At 35.1% G+C, this 15,071-nt stretch overlaps 1 protein-coding gene across 1 annotated transcript; it reads right to left on the bottom strand.

Annotated features, from left to right (window-relative positions):
- Positions 1-12,445: 12,445 nt before the first annotated feature.
- LOC131678534 (pupal cuticle protein 36-like) lies at positions 12,446-13,907 on the bottom strand. Its single transcript, XM_058958744.1, has 3 exons — positions 13,807-13,907; positions 13,176-13,350; positions 12,446-13,108 (listed from the first exon to the last, which is right to left on the bottom strand). The coding sequence occupies exons 1-3, from the start codon at positions 13,822-13,824 to the stop codon at positions 12,501-12,503; spliced, it is 801 nt and encodes a 266-aa protein (XP_058814727.1). The 5' UTR covers positions 13,825-13,907; the 3' UTR covers positions 12,446-12,500.
- Between the last annotated feature and the right edge of the window lie 1,164 nt (positions 13,908-15,071).

Below are 15,071 nucleotides of genomic sequence, written 5' to 3' on the forward strand. Positions count from 1 at the left end.
ACTTCACCGATTGTATTTATAGACAAGGGGCAAGTTCTCAGCCCGCACCAACCATAAAACACCTCCACTCCGATCGTGTTACTTCCTCATATGTACCCGTATCTACTATATCATGATTATCAGTTGCCACGCGCGACCCGCCACGTTGTTTCTCTCACTCTCTCAGCCCTACGCACAGTAGCACCATGCTCATCCATCAAGTAATATAATATACAAATGTAACCATTTCGAGACAAATTTCCATACATCAGTCGAACGGCCCTATTCCGAGTGATTTAGCACGCGCTACTCCACTGCCTGCTACCCGACAGCAGCCAATCTCACTGCGTAGGAAAAATATTTGTCGTGGGAAACTAAACACTATTATTATACATACTCAACCATCCAACCATATACTAAATCTATACTAAAATTTATTATATATACTAAACTAGCCAATTCAGTAAAAAACGAAAACTTGGCTTGTGACAGTACTTGCAGGAGTTCTTCTCTTGCAAGCATTTAAGTCTCCAACGACATTTCGCCCATGGAATACATTGTCACCAAGAAAAATTCGTGAAACACAAACTGTCCTGCACAGTGCACGACAAAGGTTGTAAGCCAGTGGAAAGTGATGAAAATTATACTGCCAGTAATTTGTCCGTTCTATCGTGGGATCGTTATCATCCGATTCACGATCGGTTTGTTCATGTGTGAGGTTTGTCTTGTTGAAGTGCATCAAATCAACAGGACGATACTGATTGTTGCGTGGGAGAGTGTTCGGTCGGCACTGAATGCAACTGTATGCTTTAACGCAGCATCACCGGGCTCGACCAGGTAATAAAATGGGCTAGTATACGACCTTACGCGACAGGTGCGTGATACATCCACGTGGTTTAGTTTGAAATATTTTCTCTTAGGTCAAATATTTGCAGGCATTTGAAGAGAAAAAACTGCATTTATAATTGATTTTGATAGAAATTCCAAGTATATAAAAACGTCGATTTAATACCGTATTCAAATGTTGCATGCATAGTTCTGACTGGTTGATAATAAAACGACCGATAGGAATTTCTCTATTTGCTGGTTACGGTGCGGTGGGTGCTATGCGAAACCCGGTGTTTCATGGCGTCGAGTCAGATTTCAGGCGTCTCCTTTGCATCACCTACTATCGATTTCGCTTTCATCGGTGCCGGTAATGACGGGAGATGCCGCAGGCGTTTATCGTGTAAACAATCGGCGGAGGAGAGTTAACAAGGTGAGTGTACAACTTTTCTAAATGCCAACTGGTACCGACGACGACGGGGGGAATGTTGACTACTCGAAGAGCAATCCTCAACTTTGTCATTGGATTGACAAATTACTCGGCTTGCCAATTGCGTGGGTATGGTTTTACGGGTGTGATTATTTATTTCTAATTTTGTGTCACATCAAAGCAAATTTCATTGAGACGATAACAATTTGGGTTATATTCTCTGTTACATGACAGTCTGTGGGAGCAGACGTTGAATGTCATATTTTCTACGAGTAGAAATTGGTGTTTCGGCGCACGAAGGACTAGGCTACGAACCACCTGTTCCGGTAGTGAAAGCCCATAAATCAAGTAGGTCCAATCCCAACGCAAAGAGTGATTCATAATAACAATTTAGCAGGTATTTTAAGTTTTTACTAAAATTAAACAACTTAGTCTTATTATGTCTTATTCATGCCCATGTTGTTTGTTGACAACAACGTTTTTAAACAGATATAACTTTTGATTGAGGCAAGATTTGCTCACAAAAACAAGTACGGCTAATAAATGAGACTATTGCCATTCATTTGATTACTAGAAGCTACAAGGATCGCTTTTCGTGTTTCTTGATTCCACCGTTTTCAAGGAAAAATAGTTTTGAAACCCTGCATGTACTAGAAAAAGTTGAATATGAAAGGTTAATATCCCACCAAACCATGTAGGAAATGCTTATCGCTTCTAAATAGAAACCGAAGCAATTTTTAGCTCAAACGGACGCCATTAATGGATGCTGTGTTTGAAATTAATTTTTTTCATTTCTGAAAAAAAATCACATGAAATGCTGAAAATCAAAAAAATAAATTGGAGGAAAATGTCTACAACGTCTACGTCAACGTCAATCTAGCGTCAAAACACGAAAACCGTAGAAAAAATTATTTTCGTCTTTTTGAAAAAATATCTAAAGAAACGAATACTACCAAGATTATTTGGAATTCAAAAATTGTAATGCCAACTGATTTCTAAACGTAGTTTTTGGAAAACATTCTCTTTAATTTTAAATAAAAGTGTTGGAAAAATTTGGTGACATTTTTTAAAATCAGTTTTCTTTTAGCCTTTGAAAGGTTTTTGGTCATCCGTGTTCTTTCTAACGAACTGAATTGGGAAGTAGAGCAAACCCAAACTTTACCAGGGTTTTGGGGTTCCCACCAAACTGTTTTGAAGGATTTAAAAAAAATGCAGCGGTGCTTACAAGGGTTAAGCCGCATTAAAATTTTTGAAAAATTAATTTTTTTAGCCTACTTTCAGGTATTAAAAATGGTATTCCGATATATGTGCTTAGTTATAAGGAAAGGTATGACAACATGTTGATGCTTGAAAGTTGAGTATGTGGTACTTTGGATTTGTAGTAATACCCACCGTGCTTTGCTGCGACTTTCAAACGAAATAGAAGGAAAACACAATTTGTTCCAAAGCGCCATCTGGTGGGCAGATAATGCCCAACCAATAGCACACAAACACGCTCCATAGCGAATGCCTAAGAAGGATTCCATGAGAAACCGGTCGACCGCAAAATATGACCATCGTCGATTCGAACAAAACTTTACATTTCTGTTCGGTTTATGAATCTCCATGATTTTGTCTGGCAATTTCAATATTCTGATACAAGAGCAATTTTTCGAAAGGGCGTAGACGTTTCTACGCGGAAAAATTTCAATTTTTTTGTTCGATTACACTATTTTATACAGTAAAACTATCTGAGAACGAAATACAGGTAATGAATACTTCTCCACAAAAATATACACTGAAAAAATGTTGTGTCATTTTTCACAAAAACAAAAATTTATGTTAAAAATTCAAATTGCGAAAAAACCCATTTTTTCTAATTTTTTTTATATTTTGTCAATTTTGAATGTGTTTGTATGATGGTGAACTTATCGGTAAAAAGTTTTTCTAACAATAACTTTATACATATTTTTAAATTTCATGCTAATTGACATACAAAACTGTAATTTTATTACAGAATATAATTCTAAGTATCATTTTAAATCAAAATGCATTTAACAAATATCTTCAAAATGCGATAGTTTTCGAGATATTTGGAATTTTTCTCCACCAAAAACAATTAATTCATGTAATTATGTCCTTTTTAAAAGTTATTCGCGTTACCCCATCATAAATTGTCAAAAGTCTAATGTTTATCGTTTAAATGACATAAATGAAGCTTTTTCAGTGTATTTGGATCATGGAGAAGCTTTTAATAAAAAAGTTTTCTTAGCAACAACTTTTGATACATTTTTATAATCTATACTATTTGCAGTCAAAAGTACTTTTTTTGAATTTAATTTAAACGCCATTTTAAATCAAAATGCTTAAAACAAAAAAATTCTGAAATGTAGTAGCTCTCGACATATTTTAAATTTTGTTTTAACAACACAATTATTTTGTTTTATTACGACCTTTCCAGAAGTTATTCGCGTTTCTCAATCGACAACAATTAGTTTTTCGTAAGGCCCATAACATTTCCTATAACTTTCCTTTTGACATCAAGGCGATATTGTAAACCGTTTGAAAGCTATACAAAAACAAACAAAATATGATTCAATCATAGGATCTGATGATTAAACTATATGTATAGTTGAATTATATTTTGGTTGTTTTTGTATAGCTTTCAAATGGTTTACAATATCGCCTTGATGTCAAAAGGAAAGTTATAGGAAATGTTATGGGCCTTACGAAAAAGCAATTGTTGTCGATGGAGAAACGCGAATAACTTCGGGAAAGGTCGTAATAAAACAAAATAATTGTGTTGTTAAAACAACATTTAAAATATCTAAATTTCGGAAATTTTTTGTTATAAGCGTTTTGATTTAAAATTGCGTTTAGAATTATATTCAAAAATAAAATTGTGCTTTTGACTGCAAATAGTATGAATTATAAAAATTCGTCAAAAGTTGTTGTTAGGAAAACTTTTTTATTAAAAGCTTCTCCATGATCCAAATACACTTAAACAGCTTCTTTCATATCTTTAAAACGATAAACATTAGACTTTTGACAATTTATGATGGGTTAATGCGAATAACTTTTAAAAAGGACATAATTACATGAATTAATTGTTTTTGTTGGAGCAAAATTCCAAATATCTCGAAAACTGTCGCATTTTGGAAGATATTTGTTAAATGCATTGTGATTTAAAATGATACTTAGAATTATATTCTGTAATAAAATTGCAGTTTTGTATGTCAATTAGTATGAAAGTTAAAAACATGTATAAAGTTATTGTTAGAAAAATTTTTTGCTGATAATTTCTTCATCATGAAACCACATTCAAAATGTTTTCTTTCTCTTTAGATTTTAGTTGACAAAATATAATAAATTAGAAAAAATTGGTTTCTTTGTAATTTAAATTTTTATCATAAATTTTTGTTTTTGTGAAAAATAACACAACATTTTTTTGAGTGTATATTTTTTCCGTGCAGAAGTATTCATTACCTGTAACTCGTTCTTAAATAGTTTTACTGTATAAAATAGTGTATTCGAACAAAAAAAAATTGAAATTATTGCACGTAGAAACGTTTACGCCCTTTTAAAAAATTACGCTTGAGTCAAAATAATCTTATGGACCGTGGAAAATGTTTAGTCTTCCATGCCGGTTGAACCTGTAAAGTTTTATCGGAATCTAAGATGGTCGGTCACGATTTTAGAGATTTTCGGACCTTCGTGGAATTCCTTTACTATGAATAAGTTTTGACGGTAATCGGTTAGGCCGTTTGGGTGTCCATAAATCATATACATACACACATTGACTTTTATATATATATATATATATATATATATATATATATATATATATATATATATATATATATATATATATATATATATATATATATATATATATATATATATATATATATATATATATATATATATATATATATATATATATATATATATATATATATATATATATATATATATAGATAGATAGATAGATATAGATTTATAAAAGTAGAATTGTCCCCGCTACATTTTAAGTTCTTTATACTTTGCCACTCACAAACCTAACACCTTTTTTTAAGTCAGTTAAAAGTTAGTTGAAACATCAGAAATTAAAAAAAATAAGATTACACCAAAACTTTTAATGGGATTACAATGAAATTCAAGAAATACATTTTTATTATAACGCGATAGGCTTAAGCAAGCTTTGTAACATGTTATGAAAAATAAAAGAAACTTCTGCAAAAAGAAATAGGAGTCCTACTTTGAATTAGTTTGATTCATTAATGCCATTGCTTGGGATTGCATTGCATTTTTTTCAGTTGCTATAGCCGGAACCGTGCCAAAAATGGAACCTTATTTTTAAAGTTTGGATTTTCAATCTACGACTCCAAAAATGTTTCAAGGATTTTTAATGATGTGCGAAACGGAATGAGATGAAAGAAAAAAAAATAAGAAAATTCAATTTTATTCATGTTTTTATCAAATTCAGTCGTCGCACAGTGATCACTTTCCATACAAAAGTCGGACAAAACCTCAAAAGGGGTCCGAATTTGATGAAAATTTCACATTGGGGTAATTTTATGTTGCTAAATTCATATTTGGTGTTAATTTTTAATTATTTTTTACCTCAAAATTTTGGCACCTAGGCTGGTTTGAAAATTCAACATTTATGAATATAACATGCACCATATCTTAAGATACATTTCAAAAAATGGCGTAGTGACTTTTTAGCAGAATGCACATTTTCCAATTGTTGATAATGCTGAGAGATTTTTATAAATTATATTGCGAAACCTGTGTAATCAAAAACTACCATGAGTAGCCTTCAGACATATCATGAAAAATCACCTTTTTCATATCTCGGGACAGAAAGGGGCAAAACAAGACATTCATTTTCGAAAAGTACACTAATTTTCAAGAGTCATGAACGGCGAGTGATCTTTCCGAACTGTTTCGAAAAAAAGTACAGCCAATTTTAAAATTATAATTTTAGTTTAATGCACGATTTATCATTTGTTCTTCAGAAAGAGTAAGTGAGATGAAAGCCTTGTACCGACTAAATCGAATGGCAAAAATAAGTCTAGCGAATAACTTTACTAATGAAATCAGTTCGGTCCAATCGGAATCTTAACTGAAACGATATATTCATTTGAATATCACAGGTTTGAACACAGTTTTTTCGAGAATTGTTCATCAATTTCACCTTTGACGTTTTGGAAAAAATCTATCTTTTGTCCTCAAGACTTAATATTTTGGGAAGACTCTACTAAACTTGTTTACAAACAGAGAAAAATGTTAAATCATTAAAAACCCAAAATAAATTTTTGAGGTTTTGTACGGCTAGGCGACACTGTGCGCCGTCCAGTAGAATTCTTACAATCTTCGCGCATTTCTCGAGTGCAATGCCCCTCATGACGGAGGTGTAACATATCCTTTAATTCGAATCGCTTTTTTTCGGCCCACTAAACGTCAAAACTGAAACAATTCACTGCATGGTAGTGTTGATTGCGCTCCTGGGGTTGTTATCTCTTTTTTTTTCTGAAAATTAATGAACAATTTGGTTAAAAAAATACAGTGCTTTTAAAAAAATGAATTAATTTATCAACTCTCCATAGCTAACCAATCGTTTGTCTTTCATATTGATTTGATAGATTGAAAATCAAATTGCGATGCTTGAAGATATTTAGGTTTGAAGAAAACCATATTTGTTGTAAAAATCACTTGCAACTGTTCAAACAAAAGGGATTGAAACATCAGTGTTACGGTAAAAATGTGCTCCAATGAATGTTCCTAAAATCTCTAGAACAATGCATTTGCGAAAAATTAACACATCAAAAGATAATATAAGGAACCCGATTTTTCAAGAGCCACCCTACCTCAAATCTTAAAAGTAAATCATAACAAATCAACCATTATAGATAGCCTTGTTTATTTAGCAAGCTTGCTTCAATTTATTTGTGTTATTATACTGTAGGGCATTGCGCAGGTAAACTCGACTGTTCACACATCTGAACAGTCGATACTTTGAACTAGGGTTCGTCGCGGTGCGGATGTGGGCGGTAAATGGATTGTCCGCACCGCAACCGCAAAAAAGTAATAAAACCGCACCGCTTACCGCAACCGCACTTTATTTACCGCACCGCACCGCGCGGTAATGCGGTTGATGCGGTAAAATTTAACGTCAAAATACCAATACTTCTATATAGTAGCGCATATATTCCAATACAGTGAAATAAAAACATATTGTATTTCATCAATAAAATTGCTCTATATATTACATCAGAATTAATGAATATTTAAAAAAACTCCAAAAAATGTATGATTTGTAGCATACAGCAGAAATGATTTTTAAAAATAGGGGGTTTTACGGACAAAATATCCCAAAACTCTAACTTTCGCATTCTTCAAGAAACAGATGTATTATCATGCAAAAACTAAGATTGCTCCCTTCAAAAATGTATGAAGTGTAATTTTGTGTTACTATGTTTTAATTGCCGCAAGGTTCTACTGTATCGATTTTGTTGGCTATTTTCGGCAAATTTGAGACTAAGAGAAACGAAAGCAATGAAATTGAAAGACGAATAGGTATTCTAGAGCGAATCAGTTATAAACTTAGAACGGAAAACTAGAACTAGGCAGGCTCATATGGGCATGATCGAAAGGAAATGTGAAGAATTTTTTTGCCTTCTGCAGAGTAGGAGTTGGGCGTTCCACCCAAGTCTACCGCAAGGTCTATGGTAGAACATAACTCATCATCATGTTTTACCGCCGACGCCAACAAAATCGATACAGTAGTGTAATTTTCTAAAGGCTAGTTCGAAAGTTCTACCATTTAACGTATTTTCCTCTAATATTTTCCCACAGAGCCAATGGTAAAAACTTCAATTGAAGTGAACGGGAGTCAAACTATGCGGTATTTGGCAAAAAAAAGCTTCAAAAAATATTAGGACTTAATATGGTAAAAAATTATAGTAAATTTGAATGGAAGTACGCGAAAAAAAGGTATGTAGCATACTTTTTGGGAAAGAGTCCAATAAAATTGACTGCAGAAAAATTCACTTTGAATCTACACAGCAATCAAAGAAGATAGAAACACAATGTTGATGAACGAATAATAGAATAATCATCCTAATTTGGACCCCGCCTTATTTTGGACGCTTTCATACATTTGTATCCTTTACTGCCAATTACTCCAAATTTGTTTGGTTTGATGAAGATAATTATATTCTTTGGGTTGTGTTTAAGTCCCAGCATAATTAATTCATCTATAATTCCTTTAAATTAGTCGAAATTCACATGATCTAATAATTTTGTCTCTATTTGGATCTTGCATTTTATGTATTTGAAATGGTTTGTTTGTGATGTTTTACTTAGAAGTATAAAATAACTAGTCCAAAATATGTTGTAAAAATAATAGCCTCAACATATGTCGGACACAGCTAGATTTTCTTTCATTATAGCAGTCTGTTTATCAATTTAGAATAATCAAAATTATCACTTTATCAATTATTTTTTTACGGTGCGGTTGCGGTAAAACCGCGCGGTAAAAGCTCTCTCCCGCACCACATCTGCGGGAAAAAGTGTCTCACCGCACCGCAGATTTTGCGGTGCGGATGCGGTAAATACCGCGCGGTTGCGGTAATTACCGCAACCGCGACGAACCCTACTTTGAACACCCTAACCACAAGGACCATCCTAATTCCATTCATTTAAAAAATCGGCAAAAAAACTAACAAATTTGCCAGACATCATAAAGCTGAACCAAATTATTTGGGAGCTATCAGTTTTGTATTCTTAAATAAGGCTTTGGGAAGCACTATGGCCAGCTTTCGATATGTACTGAAAATTTAATGCCAAGTTGTGTAGTGACGTCGAATTAAAGGAAAGAGAAAGAGGCTCGCAATGTTACTAAGGTTCAATTGAAAACTTTCTCCAGAACTAATTTTATTATGCAGTGTAGCGCATGCCTCTATGCTTGACTCTTAAAATCTCAAGCTCTGAGTCTTACTATAAAAATTGATTCCGTCAGACACTAGTTACACTGTTACCATTTATATTATACATAAATAATACATTTCAATACTTATTGTAATCATTAAATACGATATGTATATTGTAAAATATAGTTAACCCTTAAATGCATAAAGCTGTTTTAAAATAACATTGCGAAAATCATCTCAAAAATATCACAGCAATATATTGAAACTAGACAATTTGAACAAAATTTGAAAAAAAATTATTTGCGCCGGGTTAATATGACTCCCTTGTTTGGAAATGAAGTCAAATGTGATGTCAATTGATCCAAAAAATTATCTATTGCATATTTTTAAAAAACTTATTATGTACAACAAGAATGTTGCCAAAAACGGAACCCATTTGTTGCCAAAATCGGAGTGCGCCAAATTGGGAGCATGCCAAAATCGGAACGTGCCAAAACGGAATCTTACTGTATATGAATGTAACGCATCAGTGTCGGAAAGAAACCTCTACACTAAGCATCAGATCGGTATAACAGTTAAACGCCATCTCGATGAAAATCAAGGAAGCGTAACGCTTCGAGCTTTCGCAGATCTATCAGTTACTAAGCACAGATTGATGGTAGATCTGCTGTTTTCGCTTATCGCTGTGACCGCTAGGGTGAATAGAACTGGTATCTTAGCAGCTCCAATAGTTGTGGTAGCACCTTTTGCGGTAATGCAACTTTAAAGGTGCTAAAATCCTGCTCCTAATAAGTTATCGATAACTGTGATAATCGAATGATTCTTGATCTGCTAGGCATAGGTAAGAGAAACTGCACAATTTGTGACAGGGGTATATGGATGTAGATTAGAGTGGTTCTTTGTTGATGCTTTATCATTTCTTTCTGGGAAATTGGCCATTATTAACATCTGTCAGACCAGTGCTGATCGTACTGGTAATATTCCCTCAATAAAGGGCCTTTCGAAATCAATGCTTCAGTGTCTGCACCACTAGCATAGGATGGAGATAACCTAAATACTATTGCTATTTTTCCTCCCTTGACTGATTCGGGAACTTTTGGCTTATCTATTTTCTATTTGATATGCGAGAGAATTTTCACTTCTAAATATCACAAAACACCATGAGAACTTTCGTAATTTTAAAATAAAGTATGCTGTAATTTTTCCGTAAATTAGCGCTAAAAATTCACGATGATTTGCCTATCTTCAAACCATATTAGCTTATGAGCTGCTTTAAAACTGGATTGTAATATTGATCGTCTTAGTATAACAACTGTGTCCAAATCCACTTAGCCTCGAATAAACGCCAATGGCTAGTTCCGATTATACACTTTGGTTTGGCTCTAGAAACTAACTATAGTTATTGTACTCAAACTTCCTTATTTACGTGATTTTAAAATTCTTCGTTCATCGCGAAAAACTTACTTTTTTTACTTTATTTTTATTTACGTGACTTTAAAGTTTTTTTTTCCATTCATCACGTAAAAAACTCAAAACTCAGACTTTTTTTATTTCAATTATAGAGGTTTTAACAATTAAATTTACCAACTACACTACGCCCACCCCAAAACTCAGACTGCATTTGTTCAATTTGACTCATTCAATATGATGTCCGGAAGAAAAACAGTCGAATGAATACTCTTAAATAGCGGCAACCAGGCTCTCACATGGCAAACATTGCCGGTATGTGTTACAGAAGTAGCGACCATGATCAGTAATCATGGGAGTGCTTGTTATAGTTCGTTCGTCGTTTTCATCATGATATGATGAACCTTTATCATAATTTCTAAGGATGACAAAATTTTTGGTTTCATGATTTTTTATTCATGAAAACGATAAAGGATTTGTTTCAGTGTAGAGTTTTAATTTAATTTCGCTATAATAACTATCAAACCACTACTTTCAATCTTAAAATCTACGGAGGCGCGTTCGCATGTTGCGTAACAGTGGTCAAAGAGACTTTGCCGAAGGGGTGTCCTGAGTGATCAATGTGGGTTTGATTAAGTATCAATGAGCTGAAAATATAAATCCACACAATTTAGTACATATTTCATAAAGTTTAGAATCATTTAGATATCATACTGATACCGATTTATATAAGGGAATTCCATGCGTGACCGCACTCTTCAACCTGTAACTCCGGAACCGGAAGTCGGAATTGAATGAAATTCAATGACAGTCTATCGGAACATGGTACCTTTTATTTGAGGCTTAGACTGATAAAATCGGCTAAGCTATCTCCGGGTAACCAATGGCCAATTATTGATCACCCATATACACACATTCGCCCACACAAACATTTACCGAACTCGACGAACTGAGTCGAATGGTATAAGAGACTCAGTCCTCCGGGACTCGGTAAAAAGTCAATTTTCTGAGTGATTACATAGTCTTTTTATACGAGAACGGCAAACATGAGAAAACCTTAATCACGTTTTTTAGCGAACTTTTCTCAGTTCAGACCTGGGCTGTCTGTAGTCCTGTCATATTTTTATTCAACTTATGTTGTATGTAATCTTCTTTGAATCAGACGAGTGACAGAGTTTTGGTTCAGCAATTGTTTTTTTGACGTTAATCGTCGCTTTAATATAGAATTGTTTAAAAAGTTTTCTCAATAGTGAGAGAAAACAACAAATAAAAAATCAGCGTAAAAGCTAAGGTTGTGTGAAGGACACGTACACGGTAACGTTAAAAATGTATAAATCCCTGCTAGCATGCAGTAACTGGCACGTGGGTTATTCCGAAAAGATACGATTGAAATATTGGGTTGAAATTGATCTAATATTATTGCCTGATACAATTACTACATTTTAGTTTCCTGCTCGTAACACTTTTCCTGTTCAGTGATGCTGTTATTTTCACTATACTATGTTTCTCCCTATGAAGAATATTTTGATAAAAAGAATTTTTACTCTAGTAAGGTGAAAATTTTTTAAACCACCTTTGTGCGTCAAGGGCACACAACCTATAATTTAATTCGTTACGGAAAATGCGTTTCGACTTCATTTCATCAGAATCCGACATGAACTTAGTGTCAGGACTCAACTAATGCTGGATAGACACTAATCCAACAAACAAAAACGCTGTTTGTTTTCTGAGCTATTTTGTCTTTGTGAGACTGGTTTATAAAGGGGTTGGAACATTTATTTTAAAATATTGTCACTCGTTTAAGGAATTGAGTTGTGATATACTTTTTTTAAATTACATTGATGTTAACGATAAGATTATTTTATTGAATTAGGCATTCTTCCCACGGTTGAACACCATGAACACAGACAGCGCACTATTACCTAAAGTTACAACCTACAATCTTACTTTCCCTGACCCGCCGGGACTGGAGGCGGAGTCGGCAGATGATCTCCTGTAGGCTGGAACCCATTTTCGTCGGCCACGTAGTCCACCCGGTAGTGGACACCGTCGGGAGCAACGAATTCATAGTAACCTTTAACACGGAGCACTTGATTCTCAGCCCCCTTATTCTCGATGGTACCGGTTTCGGAAACATCGATACCGTTGTCGGTTATATAATGGTAGTGATAACCATTCTCGTTGAATTCACGGGTATCTTCCTTGATACCAATCTGTCCAGCTCCGCCGGCATTACCGTTGGATCCAGCGCTAGATCCACTGCTTGCTCCACCGCCAAATCCACCGCCGAATCTGCTCGATTGGCTATTCGAGGCTGGTGCCGGAGGAGAGAAGCCGAAAGTTTGTCCAGATTGTCCAGAGTTAAATGCCTGGGAAGATTGGCTGCTGAATGATTGTTGGAAGGCACCGTTACGGTTCGAATATGTAGACCCGCTACTACTTGAACCGAATCCGGAAGATCCGATCCCTGAAGATCCGAAACCGGAAGATCCAATTCCAGACGATCCGAACCCAGAGGATCCTACTCCTGAAGATCCGAATCCAGAAGAACCTGTTGGAGATGGTAAGAAACGTTCAATTGTATGCTACAATTAGCAATTCGTACAGGTTATTCATACCGGTTCCTGCACGATTATTTGATGATCCAGATCCCTGTCCGCTGCCACCACCCGGTCGATAAGCACCTCTGTCATCGGGGTGATATTGTCCATCGTCGAATTTTCCGATGAATAGTGCAGGGTTGTACTGTCCGTCGTTTTGGGCCAGAACACAGCTTACGCTCAGCAAGGAAAACTGTAAAGACACAATTGAAGTGAATGCTGGTCATTACGCTTTGTAATTTATACACTATATGATCGATGTTAAGTTAGAACGGACTAAGTCGCAAAATCTTGAAAACAAAATGAGGTAATAATAGCACTACTTAAAGTATGTCTTCAGTTATATTCGACTTGTACCAGTTTTGAAATATGTTACAATATGCAAGAACTATGGCAAAAATTAATTTCAAATTATAACTTAAAGGATGCAGCGATCCAAACTTTAAACTCCAAATCAATACAATGACACTTAGTCCGGTTCGATTCAATACCGACCATATTCGCTTGGATTATGAAAAAATCAAGATCAGCTGGCAGTTTGTCACTGAGTTCCTAGTTCACGCCTTATGAATTATTCCACCACCGTCAACAAGTGCCCAACAATTTTAACGTCAACTTCAAACAAATTCTATGCATTATCACTTCTTACCATAATCAGACACTTCATTTTGGTACACTGCCGCGTTTGGCCTACTCCCAAATATACGAAGAACTATTCACGCACTAATCGTTCCGAACTAGCCGAGATTCAAGTCGGGCAAATGATATGTTGTATCCATAATATGCTCTACTTTATATACCCTTAGGCTAACTAGCAGAATGTAAAGCTAGACTTCTCTTTCCCCTCTCGGTTTGCCGGACTGTTTGTTTATTTGATTAAAGTCAACCAATAGCCGAATCGGAGACGCTTTATCGAAGAAGCCCCCAGAAAATCATTGATCATCACGCGTACGGTTGTTTCAAGTTTTTGATCCAATACAACGACAACTTAAACATGCATATGCACAGGCTGCTGCTATAATTCATTATCTCATTCCCACGATTGATGGTCCGGTGATGCAGAGCGTCGACTGATAGCGGCTCAAAGTTGCTGTTGGTTGAAGGTTCAATTCATGGTGCAGAGTTGTGATCCTGTCAATTTCGGAATATTGTTTGTATATCTTATGAATATCAAAAACACAGTTCCACTTTGAAAGGTAATACCGTAGAGAAAAGACTGTGGTGTAAAATAATCGGGTGGGTGCGAACCTTTTCCGATACGGAGGGGTCTTTGGAACTGACAACAATGATTACGAACTACAAAATCGCTTCTGTTCTTCGTTTGGTTCGGTCGCACCGATTTGGCAATGTCAAGGACATCGCAGTTAAATCATCTCATTTCCATCTCTAACCAGATCGATGGTGGACTGGTGGATGACCTTTGAGTGTTATCTTTTTTCCAGTTTTCATTGTGAATATAGTGCACCCATTGCTGACCATCAATAGTTTTAACGATCATGCCGGTGGAATTTGAATTTATGATCGTTGCTCAAAAATCATTTTTACCATAACAAAAATGAAGAGCTTCCGATTTATGGCTCGTTAATCTGCATTCAGTACAAAACCTCAAACGAACGAAGATTATTGTGTCTTTGTGATCGATGTATCGAATCAAAAATATTAAAACCTCTGGAAGGTGCAGCAGATAGGCGGCGCTGATCGCACATTATCTCGTTTTACATGTGATAGGCCCATTAGAAACATTTTTCGGGATTCCTGTTTGAACATCCACAATGCCTTCTCAGGGCTGCGTACCTGGACTCGTGATGGGCCGTCCATTCCGAAGGATGATTGCCAAAATTTTTGAGGTATGCAGAGTTACTGTGGAATTTTTTATTGAATTTTAAGTTTTTATTTCCTAGTTACCATATATAT

The sequence above is a fragment of the Topomyia yanbarensis genome, chromosome 2, assembly GCF_030247195.1.
Source record: "Topomyia yanbarensis strain Yona2022 chromosome 2, ASM3024719v1, whole genome shotgun sequence".
Classification (NCBI taxonomy): Eukaryota; Metazoa; Arthropoda; class Insecta; order Diptera; family Culicidae; genus Topomyia; species Topomyia yanbarensis.

Excerpts from the sequence above, each read along its gene's own strand:
- LOC131678534 (XM_058958744.1), bottom strand. Across the intron at positions 13,109-13,175 it reads AAATAATCGTGCAGGAACCG|GTTCTTCTGGATTCGGATCT; the intron begins GTATGAATAACC and ends CATCTCCAACAG.